A 12,214-nucleotide genomic window follows, 5' to 3' on the forward strand; every position below is an offset into this window, starting at 1 on the left:
GAAGGAAGGAAGGAAGGAAGGAAGGAAGGAAGGAAGGAAGAAAGGAAGGAAGGAAGGAAAGAAGCCAGAAGTGGGGTTGTAGCTCAAGTGGTATAGTGCTAGTCATGAGCAAAAAAGCTCAGGGACAGCTGAGGCCCTGAGTACAAGCCCTAGTACTGGCACCAAAAAAAAAAAAAAAAAGAATAAAGTAAAATTTCAGTTTACTTTGAATGAGAGTAGGAATAATAAATCAGAGTCTTTAAACTATTTAGCAAGGTTATTTTAACTTTTAGGTTTATGAAGCAAAAACTGCACATTTCACCCAAGTCTAATATGTATCGGAGGACCTGGTGTTGTGAACAGTACCTGCGAATTGCTATAGTCATGGCTTCAGAAGATGTAGCACATGGACAGATGGCCTCAGGTTTCAGTCCATGGCTTTGGAACAGACTCAGGAAGGCATCACAGGATGACACAGACCCTAAGGAGTTGGAATAGATCAATGTGAAAGCTGAAACCATAATTTTCATCACTGCTGGAAACTGGTAAGGGGCAGCGGGAGGCTGGCATGACTGTTTGTCAGGGGAACTCAAGTGGTACCACATTCATTCCACGCCAATAGCCTACTGTGCCTATGAGGTGGCTTGCTACATTTTGAAGATGAGATGAATGGATGTTCAGCCAGCCCACGAAAGGTCACTGACATTATTTAAAGGTATAACTTGGAATAAAGCTATGGTTACCAGACTGAGCGATCAATATCAGAGGCAACACTACAGGCAATCTCCAGCCACTTTGTAATTCAGCAATCCTTCCTGCAGTGATTGCTGTAGCAGCCTAGTGAAATCTAGGCTTAGTTCCACCTTTTGTGTGGTACTTTCTGATTTTTCTTATTAAGGTGAATCCTGTGTCCACTTTAGATAAAGAACATAGTATCTAATTGTCTACCTGATTCTAGGATTTTTGTGCTTATATAGAAAAGCAGATAACACAGAAAGATCTCTAGATTTTTTTTTTCTATCTAGGGGAATTTACATAAAACTCCTACCCTTGTTTGCCTCAAGTCATCTGTATCTGGTCTTTTTATCTAAGGATTGCAAACAGTCATGTGACCTAAAGAGGATATAAATAAGCAAAAAGAATTGTTTTATAAACTTTATACATTGCTGGGAATGGTGATGCATGCCTGTAATTTTAGGACTCAGGAGGTTGAGACAAGAGGACTGTATCAGTTCCAGGACTCTTATCCCAAGGGGAGAAAAAGAACCAAAAATAAAAAATGGCTTACAGATCCTTCAAGATATATTTGGCAAGGAATAAGAATAAAGTGTTGGTTCCTTGAAAACACGATACTAAGGGCTGGGAAGGTGGCTCAGTGGTAGAGTGCTTGCCTTGCATGCCTGAGGCCCTGGGTTCGATTCCTCAGCACCACATAAGCAAAAAGAAAAAAAGCCGGAAGTGGCGCTGTGGCTCAAGTGGTAGAGCGCTAGCCTTGAGCTGAAGAGCTGAGGGAAAGTGCTCAGGCCCAGAGTTCAGGCCCCACGACCGGACCCAAAAAAAAAAAAAAAATCCAAAGTACGCTAATCTATAGAGATAGGAAATAGATTCATGACTGCCTAAAGCCAGGGGACAATATGGAGAAGTGAGAGTGACTGACAATGGGCATATGATTTCTTTTTAGGGTAATACAAAAATATTTTAAAATTGTAAATGGATAAGTTTTTTTTTTTTTTTTTGGTGTGTGTGTGGGGGGGGAGGTTGGTTGCAGAGCTTGAACTCAGTGCCTGGGCACTATTCCTATACTCTTTTTGCTCAAGGCTAGCACTCTACAACTTTGAGCCACAGCTGCACTTTCAGTTTTCTAGTGGTTAACTGGAGATAAGAGTCTCGTGGACTTTCCTGCCTGGGCTGGCTTTGAACAGTGATCCTCAGATCTCAGCCTTCTGAGTAGATAGGATGTTAGGCGTGATCCACCAGCACCAGGCAAAATGGGTAAGTTTTATGATATGTGAATTATCTATCAACACAGATGTTTAAAAAGAAACAACAGAAAAAGGACAAAAGACCTAAAGCACCAAACAAAAGGATATTCTGGCTCCACACTGCATAAATACTCACAAGGGTTTGCTCCATCAGTTACAATCAACATTCGGAGAGAGCTCAGGCTCACGTCCCGCTGGTCCCGATGAGCCATCATGGCCCAGTGCAGATCCCGACATTTCACTAATGCTACTTTGGCTGTAAGTTCAAGGGGGACAAAGTTAACATACATCCATATAAATACACGTAAGACACATGTATGCTAAATCTGGTCAGTGTTTAATATTCTGAGATTGTCCTCAGAGGAAGAAAGCACCTCAGACAACTGACCGGGGGACTGGGAAGGTGGCTCAGTGGTAGAGTGCTTGCCTTGCATGCATGAGGCCCTGGGTTTGATTCCTCAGCACCACATAAGCAGAAAGAAAAAAAGCTGGAAGTGGCGTTGTGGCTCAAGTGGTAGAGCACTAGCCTTGAGCTGAAGAGCTGAGGGACAGCGCCCAGGCCCAGAGTTTAGGCCCCACGACCGCACCCAAAAAAAATTAAAAAAAAAAAAAGTACTTTTCTATAAAAGGCATTATCTATAACTTGCTTTTTAAAAAATATCTAATACTTGCTTTTTTCCATTATTGAGACAAATCTATGTACCTTTTTGAATGGCTATACAGTATCCATAACTATTATCATAATCTGTTTAGGCATTTCCCTCTTAGTGACAATTTTTTACTATTACAAACAGTATTTGAAGGAATTTGTCTGTACTCTTTTCCTTGGGCTCATATACAAGCATTTCTCTAGGGCAGACAGAGAAAAACTAGCAATGCTAGGTTCCAGGGCAGAAACATTTAAGTGTTAAAGGAAATGCCAACTGCTCTCCAACTACCCAGTGCTCTCAACAGGCTCAGACTTTCCAAAAATGTTGCAACTTTCCTGCAAAGGGGTGAGCATTACAAAGTGAGAAACCAGTTTCCCTATTTTTCACAGGTGGCCTGCATGACCTGGTGTATGTTTGGTTAGACAAAGCTAAGACAGTTGTCAGTTATGAAATTTGGTATCATTCTGCCACCCAAATGAAACATATACAGGCTATTTTTACCCACAAAGACTAGCCTACTAGAATAAACAAGCCTGGTAATATTTAGATTGGCCATGCCTGGCACCAGCACCCACACTTGTTATCCTAGCTATTGAGGAGACTGAGATCTGATGATCAAAGCCAGTCTGGGCAGGAAAGTCCATGACACTCTTTATCTCCAATAAACTACTCAGAAAAAGATGGAAGTGGTGCTGTGGCCCAAGTGGTAGAGTGCTAGCCTTGAGCTCAGAGAGGCTCAGGGACAGAGCCCAGGCCCTGAGTTCAATCCCCATGACCGGCAAAAAACTCCACAAAACAAAAACAAAAACAAAAACAAGAACAGACTAGACACTATGCTCATCATATAAGTGGTTCAAAGACATCCAGATGGGCTGGGAAGGTGGCTCAGTGGTAGAGCGCTTGCCTTGCATGCCTGAGAGGCCCTGGGTTCGATTCCTCAGCACCACATAAGCAAAAAGAAAAAAGCTGGAAGTGGCGCTGTGGCTCAAGTGGTAGAGTGCTAGCCTTGAGCTGAAGAGCTGAGGGATAGCGCCCAGGCCCAGAGTTCAAGCCCCATGACCGGACCCCCCCCCCAAAAAAGGACATCCAGATGTCCTTTTCCCTTTTGGTTTCAAGAAAAAGAGTGCTTATAGCTAACTCTTCTATCTTTTTTTTTTTTTTTTGGTCGGCCCTGGGTGCTGTCCCTTAACTCTTCAGCTCAAGGCTAGTGCTCTACCACTTGTGCCACAGCGCCACTTCCAGCTTTTTCTGCTTATGTGGTACTAAGGAATCAAACCCAGGGCCTCATGCATGCAAGGCAAGCACTCTACCACTGAGCCACCTTCCAAGCCCCTAATTCTTCTATCTTGTACTTTGTCATATTACAGAGAAGATTCTCAATGCCTTGCAAGTTTTTATTTCATTTTTTAAAACTTCTGATGAAAAAGAAAATATCTGGACATTAAATATACTCAAGAATATAGCTCTTCCTCCTCTTTTTTCTACTCTGTGACTCCTGAAGTATTTAAGAAAATTGGTCCTTTTCAACTCTTAGATCCTGTATTTCCTCAACTGTACATTATACTTGCAGCTTTCCCATACAAAATGTCTCATTTCTCTACTCTTACACTCCAAATTTCAGTATGGTTCAAGCTCATTCATTTTCCAAAAACCAACTGAGCTGTCACCTGTCATTTCTTTCAGAAAAGTTGCTTTGATACCAGAGCATTGATATGTTGTAATGAAAGCACCCTTTTTCTAATACTCGTAGGAAGCATGTTGCCTATTCCTCCATTATAGTACCTATCTTCATCTACCTTGTCATTCTTTCCTTTAGCTGCAAGCATGTAGCATTTGCATGCCAGTTACCCAATACATTTTGTCCAAGAGAAATGTGAGATGGTCTCTAGAAGAATATTATCAATATTTTGGGGTTTTCAAGTTCAATCAATTACTGGGAGATACACTAATAACAAATACACTGACTTAATCTTAAGCACAATCGATACTAAAGACCTTAATTCTGAATAGCTTACCGCAAACATGCCATGCCACAGGCCAGCATCCTTCTTAAAGTCTAAAACATTCACTACTGTTTCTCCTAAAATAGGAAAAAACAAAAGGAAATCATCATTAGCAAGAATAATCACATTGCCAACTCTAGTAAGAAACTGATTTGGTGCTTTCAGAAAAATGATTAAGAGCTCTCAAATAGGGTTTTGTGGTTAAGAACTTCTTCAGGGGCTGGGAATGTGTCTTTAGTGGTGGAGCACTTGCCTAACATGCATGAAGCCCTGGGTTTGATTCCTCAATACCACATAAACAGACAAAGCCAGAAGTGGCCCTGTGGCTCAAGTGGTAGGTAAAATGCTAGCCTTGAGCAAAAGAAGCTCAGGGATAGTGCCCTGGCCCTGAGTTCAAGCCCAGGACACAAAAGAAAAAAATAATTACGGTTCTTCAAAGAAAGCATATAACTAATATGTTGTTTCTACACATAGATATTCAAAATAGCAAAAATTTGTATACACAGCTCTGTATCTATATTTTTTGCATTTTATAATATAGCAAAACTAATTCTCTACTTCATTAATATTTTAGTGCCTCAGGGCATAATCTTTTATATGAATATATTGTAATTAGTCCTTCTATTTTGGGGAATTTTGATTTCATATATACTATATAAACACACACATGCTCACACACACGCACATTCTAAACCAGTCAAGTATGCTATTCTGAAATACATATTAACTGTTTTATTTTGCAAAGGGAAAATAAAATGCTAAAAAAACCAAAATGTTGCAAAGAACATTATAAGTCTGTTGGTTCACTCTTGTAATTCCAGCAGTTGTGGGACTGAGGCAGGAGGCCCTGAAGTTTAAGGCCAGATTGGCTATGTAGCAAACTGACGGCCAAACTGGGCTATATAGCCAGACCCTATCTCAAAACAAAAAACAAAAATCCACAGCCGTTATCCAACATGTATCAACAGATCTGAAGTTTGACAGTACAGAATACTTTTCTTGTGTTTTCATTTATACTTTTTGACAGTGATTTTTCCCCCCAGGAGAACAAGGTCTTGGTATATAGTGCAGGTACACCTCAAACTCAAGATTCCTCAAAAATCTGGGAACTAAAATCGAGATTATAGCTACCAGGCATCTGGTAGCTGAATTTCTTTGACTCTAAGTATATAGCAGGTAGCTCTCTCTATATATAAAGATGGAGCTACCTAAGATCCCACAGCTAATAAACACATGGTTTTCATTAGAGTTTTCTATTTCTGTACTGCAGAAATCATGCTTTACATATTTAGTTTGCCTAGAGTTCAGTTCCTTTAAATTACAGCATACTTCTGAAAAATGAAGAAAACAAAAGCAAGCCAAGAATGTGTCTTGGAACACTTCCCTCTGAATTTGGTCACTAAATGGAACCCAATCACTGAGCATTCTGCTCACAGTCACACGCATCGGAGGCTAACAATGAGGGCAGTCACGGGATGAGGTCTGACCTTCAGAATAATTGCAGGCCTGTGACAGAGCTTGGCAGTGAGACAGCATTGCAAGCCGGGACACTGTAACTCCCATTACACTCCCTTCTTTGCTTGTTTTATACTAGAAAAATAAAACAAAAAAAAGTAAGAAAGACAATAAATGAGTTATTTCAAATGACAAACTTAGAATCCAGAAATACAACTTCAGATATACCATTAGAGTAGGCTGGATTTTACATGTTAACTATCAATAGCTAAAAGCTATGTACTAGGATTCTGATCTACAATCACACAGAAGTAAGGCCAGAGGACAACAAAGCTCAACAAAAGAATAAGTAAAAAAGACTAAAGTTTAGTCTTCAGTGTGAAACTCCTGCTAAAAAGGCTATAACAAGTGACTTGAGCTGCATTAATATTGGAAGGTCATTCCTTGATATACAAGTGACTGGCCCCCTAATAGCATAATCTGCTGTTTTTTTTTATTTTTTTTTATTTTTTTGGGTCCGGTCATGGGGCCTGAACTCTGGGCCTGGGCGCTGTCCCTTAGCTCTTCAGCTCAAGGCTAGCACTCTACCACTTGAGCCACAGTGCCACTTCTGGCTTTTTTCTTATGTGGTGCTGAGGAATCGAACCCAGGGCCTCGAGCATGCAAGGCAAGTGCTCTACCACTGAGCCACCTTCCCAGCCCTTCTTTTTTGTTTTTTAAACCATAGTATTTGCATATAACCTACATACATCTTCCTTTAGACTTTCAACCATCTTTCAATTACTTATATAACTAGTGTGATGTTGGTGCTATGTAAATGATTGTAATCATGCTGCACTGTTGAGAGAATAAATAACCAAAAAAAGGGGCTGGGAAGGTGGCTCAGTGGTAGAGCACTTGCCTTGCATGCATGAAGCACTGGGCTGGATTCCTCAGCATCGCATAAGCAGAAAAAGCCGGAAGTGGCACTGTGGCTCAAGTGGTAGAGCGCTAGCCTTGAGCCGAAGAGCTGAGGGGCAGTGCCCAGGCCCAGAGTTTAGGCCCCATGACCCCCCCCACAAAAAAAAAAAACCAACAAAACCTGTACAGGCTCAATGATATTTAGTAGTATTTCTGAACTGCAGTTGGCTTATTCCTCAGATGTGTTTGGAGACTATACATGCCCAGCAAAACACTACAGAATTAAAGGAGTGTGATGAGGTCCCTAAACCTGGAGGGCTGACGTTTACCTATCATGAACAAGGGTCCTGATTCAAAATCCAGTATCATTACCAAAACAATAAAGTATTTCCTGTCCATGAGGAGCACCTAGAGGAAGACCTAGAAATGAATGGTCTTTTCACTCCTACAAATCTTTCCACTTTGCTTTTATAGGTCATGTTCCATTTGAGTTGCTTTTTTTTTGTAACAAGATCACCAGCTTTTTGATAGTTAATTCAAAAGGAGATTTTGCATATTTTATCTAACCAGACTTTGCTGTAATATTTGATTACAGTTTTTTGCAATTTTCTCCTTCATTGGCTCCCCCACCCCTCCCCTCTCAGCCCTGGGGCTTAAACTCACAATGTGGCCACTGTCCCTGAGGTTCTTTGGGCTCAAAGCAAGAGCTCTCCCACTTGAGTCACAGTGCCACTTCTGGCTTTTTCTGAGTAGTTTTTTTGGAAATAAGAGATTCAAGGGCTTTCCTGTCCAGGCTGGTTTCGAACCACAATTCTCAAATTATAGTCTCCTGAGTAGATAGAATTACAGGGGTGAGCCACTGGCATCTGGCTTATCATTGGCATTTTTTTTTTGGTCGGTCGTGGGGCTTGAACTCTGGGCTTGGGCGCTGTCCCTGTGCTCTTCAGCTCAAGGCAAGTGCTCTACCGCTTGACCCACAGCGCCACTTCCAGTTTTCTAGTGGTTTATTGGAGATAAGAGTCTGCCCGGGTTGACTTTGAATTGCAATCCTCGGATCTCAGCCTCCTGAGTAGCTAGGATTACAGGTGTGAGCCACCGGGTGCCCAGCTTATCATTGGCTTTTGTGATATCTCCTCTCTCCCAGTTTCTCTCGCTTTCTCTGTCTGTCTCCTTCTGTTGTTTCCTTAACCATCTCTGGTCATCCCTTAAATGTTGGTTCTGCTTTTCTTCCTCCTCCTCTACCTTTCTTCATCTGGGTACTGCATTTCTGACAACTTGCAGCTCTCTATCTCCTTCTCCTTCAGAGTTCAAACTCATGATACCATGTTTAGCCAGAATGTACCATGTCCTGTGAAACCTAATGTACCCAGTATTCTTCATCATCTACAGCTCTGCCCAAGAAAACACATCTTGCTGTATGTTCTGGGTTAGTATAAAGGATGCTGCCATCAGTCTAGCAACACAAATCAGAAATTCAAGTTTTAGTTTTGTTGTTGTTGTTGTTGTTGGGGATGGGGTAGTCCTAGGATTTGAACTCAGGACCCTAGGTATGTATTCTACCATAAATCATTCCTTTTTTTTGGGGGGGGTCCGGTTGTGGGGCCTGAACTCTGGGCCTGGGCACTGTCCCTCAGCTCTTCAGCTCAACACTAGCACTCTACCACTTGAGCCATAGTACCACTTCCGGGTTTTTTCTTTTTGCTTATGTGGTGCTGAGGAATCGAACCCAGGTCCTCAGGCATGCAAGGCAAGTGCTCTACCACTGAGCCACCTTCCCAGCCCCCCACAAATCCTTCTTATAACTCAAGTTTTTCTTGACTTTTCCCTACCATTAGAGTCATTAAATCCTGTCTATTCTATTTTCAACCCCATCCACTTCCTTCTCTTCCCACAGGTTAAGTTGCTTGGGTAACTGTAAAAGCTGGTCTTCTTTTTATAAACAGCTAATTTATATGAATACCTTTTTTTGCAATTTTTTTTTTTTGGTCGGTCATGGGGCCTGAACTCTCTGGACTTGGGCGCTGTCCCTCAGCTCTTCAGTTCAAGGCTAGTGCTCTACCACTTGAGCCACAGCGCCACTTCCTGCCTTTTCTGCTTATGTGGTGCTGAGGAATTGAGCCCAGGGCCTCATGAATTCAAGGCAAGCATTCTTCTACTGAGCCACCTACCCAGCCCTGTAATTTTTTTTATTGTGATTACATAAATTTCACAAATTGGGGATAGTGATACTTAAAGTCACAAACACATTCAAACCTTCATTGGGCAAATTGTCTTTATTGTGGTCTATAAAGTTTATGAGTTATATAAATCTTTTTTATAAAAAATTATTCTTAGCTGACTGCTGATGGCTTACTCTTATAATGCAGAGGCTAGAGATTGAAGGATTGCAGTTCAAAGCTAGCCTGAGCAGGAAAGTCTGTGAGACCTTTTTCTCCAATTAACTACCAAAGAGCCAGAAGTGGAGCTGTGGCTTAAGCAGTAAAGTGCTAGCCTTGAGCAAAAAAGCTGAGGGACAGTGCCCAGCCCTGAATTCTTGCCCCAGAATTGGCACACATCCCCCAAAAATAATCTTGTCACTCCCCTGCTTACAATCCTTCAAAGGTTCCCTTTTACTCACTGGGTACATTAACTGGCTAGCAGAATCCTGTTCATAGTAGCAGGATGTAAAGGGCCACATAAAAAGGATGAAGCAATGGAGAAGAGTGAAAGGAAAGAACAACAAGATGCAAGAATGAGAGAATGCAGTTCAGGAAATTGGTAGACTCAGATATTAAGAACAGGATGATGAAACATGTCAGCAATGAGAGATGACATAGACTGAAAGATGATCACTAAATCTGTGCTGTATTTAATTGCTTACTTGTCTTTTAAACATTCTCAGATATCTTCTATCTTTCATAATCACCACCTCTCAAAACTACTGCCTATTCCTTTCTTTTTAGAGCCCAAGTTATTTGAAGTTATAGATACTTCCTATCATAACAGAGTTCATGGTTGCTCATTTTTCCTCCTCAAACTTTTTTTTTAACTTGGTTGTTCACTCATTAATTGAGTAAACAGCTGGTGAGCATATGTTTCAAATGTTATGCAGAAGGGCAAAGGGCCTATCTTCAGAGTCAGAGAACCTGAATTTGAGCCCTTGCCCTACAATTTGTGAGTCGTGTGACTTTTAACTTGTTTTTCTAAACTCATTTACAGAGCATATTTAGTGGCCCAAACCTCCCAGTTCTTGTGAGGACTAAATGTGGTATTATACTGAAAGCATTTAAAGGGAATACTGGGAGCTGGGTACTGATGGCTCATGCCTGCAATCCTATTCAGGAGGCTGAGCTCTTAGGGTCACGGTTCAAAACCAGCCTGGGCAGGAAATTCTGAGAGACTCTTATCTCCATAAACAACTCAAAAAAGCCAGAGGTGGCACTGTGGCTCAAGTGGTATAGCATTTGCCTTGAGCGAAAGAAGCTTAGGGCCTATGCCCAGGCCCAGAGTTCAAGCCTTAGGACCAACAAAAAAAGAAGAAGAAGAAGAAAAAGAAAAAAGTAAATAAAGGGAGTACTTTGTACACAGAAAGACCTGATTCCATAACCAGATCATATTGCCAATCAAGTTTATATACTGCCCTTCAATACCAAACTTCCCAACTGTTTCTTCCTGCTCTTTATTTTCCATCTGTTCAACTTATTCTTTTCAAGCACAACTACTTTCCTTCCTCATTTCTCTATTCCCTTATCCTCAATACCCTTGTAAGAGCAATATAGTCATTTCTCTAACAATAAGTCATTCCTTAAACCTTTGTATTTCTCTGAAGTCTTGTGACATTTTTACCTAAAGAATCAGTTTCCTTGCTATCTTTCTCTTGAATACTTATGATAAAAATAATTAGGATAGAAGGTCCACTCTGTAGGTCATAGGAAAGTCAGAAACCACGTGTGGACTCAGGACGCACCTCGATGTATGCTGGCTCTGTACCGGCAGGTGAGATGTGGGGTTGCCAATCTTTAGGTGGCTTTGAAAGGTACTTGGAATCTGTTACAACCCATTTGAGTCGAGGCCAACCTAAATCAAACCCAAAGTAACAATGAATTACGTAAGTTATCACAGAAGGAGACCACACAGGATTTGTCATTGTAAAACTCAGAAGAGCAAACAAAGATCTTTTTTTCTTTTGGTTGTGGGGCTTGAAAGCTGGGCCTGGGCACTGTCCCTGCGCTCTTCAGCTCAAGGTACGTGCTCTACCACTTGAGCCACAGTGCCACTTTCTGGTGGTTAATTGAAGATAATTGTCTCATGGACTTTCCTGACCAGGCTGGCTTTGAACCTTAATCCTCAGATCTCAGCCTCCTGAGTAGCTAGGATTACAGGTGTAATCTTTGCACGTGGCTTACACAGATCATTTTATAATCAATAAGGTACTTTAAAATTTTGTTAGGTTTATTGAAAAATCACCAGATAATTATACCTTCTTTCAAAAAGCTGCACACCAGTGGCTCAAGCCTATAATCCTAACTACTCAGGAGGCTGAGAGCTGAGGATCACAGTTTAAAGACAGGGCAGGAAAGTCAGCGAGACTCTTATCTCCAATTAACCATTAGAAAACAGGAAGTAGAACTGTGGCTCAAAGTGGTGCAGTGCTAACCTAGAGTTAAAGAGCTCAGAGACAGTATCCAGGCCCTAAACTCAAGCCCCACAGATGACAGAAAAAAAGTACATTCTAACTCCAGGCTTTGACATTGCCTCAATAACTGAGAGACCCATTTGGCAGTGGAAGTTCACAGAAGTTAATAGTCTAACCTCTTGTATAGGAAGCACTAGTTTTTATTGTAAAATGGTAGTAGCTTTATCTAACCATTAGCATAATGTTTAAGATTGTCAGCTATGGAAGCAGACACAGTGGCTGCTCTGTCACATATTTCTTGGGACTTTGGGCACATTATTTAAACCTCTTTCCTCCCTCTCCCACCCCCATCCCCACCCCCTCCCCCAGTTTCCTTACCTATAAAAGGGAGAAAACCAGCTGGGCACTGGTAGCTCATGTCTGTAATTTACCACCAAAAAGCTGCAAGTAGAGCTGTGGCTCAAGTGGTAAAGTGCTAGCCTTGAGCAAATAATCTCAGTGGCACTACCTGAGTTCAAGCCCTAGGACAGGCATACAGAGAAAAGGGATAATAACCATGGTATTTACTTTATAAGAATGTAAGCCACCAGTACCCAACTATATTCTTTTTCCTTCCTTCCTTCCTTCCTT

The 12,214-nt window shown here is 41.4% G+C and overlaps 1 protein-coding gene across 1 annotated transcript in view; it reads right to left on the reverse strand.

The window, feature by feature from the left end:
* Dip2b (DIP2 disco-interacting protein 2 homolog B (Drosophila)) overlaps nucleotides 1-12,214 on the reverse strand; it is a 130,413-nt gene that overhangs the window by 53,512 nt on the left and 64,687 nt on the right. Inside the window, exons 12-17 of the mRNA XM_013018690.1 lie at nucleotides 10,916-11,025; nucleotides 6,102-6,204; nucleotides 4,627-4,691; nucleotides 4,460-4,496; nucleotides 2,098-2,217; nucleotides 346-460 (exon numbers count right to left, since the gene is read on the reverse strand). Of these exons, the coding sequence (XP_012874144.1) occupies nucleotides 346-460; nucleotides 2,098-2,217; nucleotides 4,460-4,496; nucleotides 4,627-4,691; nucleotides 6,102-6,204; nucleotides 10,916-11,025 (550 nt within the window). The remainder of the gene's footprint in view (nucleotides 1-345; nucleotides 461-2,097; nucleotides 2,218-4,459; nucleotides 4,497-4,626; nucleotides 4,692-6,101; nucleotides 6,205-10,915; nucleotides 11,026-12,214) is intronic.

This window comes from Dipodomys ordii, unplaced genomic scaffold (assembly GCF_000151885.1).
Source record: "Dipodomys ordii isolate 6190 unplaced genomic scaffold, Dord_2.0 Scaffold42, whole genome shotgun sequence".
Lineage (NCBI taxonomy): Eukaryota > Metazoa > Chordata > Mammalia > Rodentia > Heteromyidae > Dipodomys > Dipodomys ordii.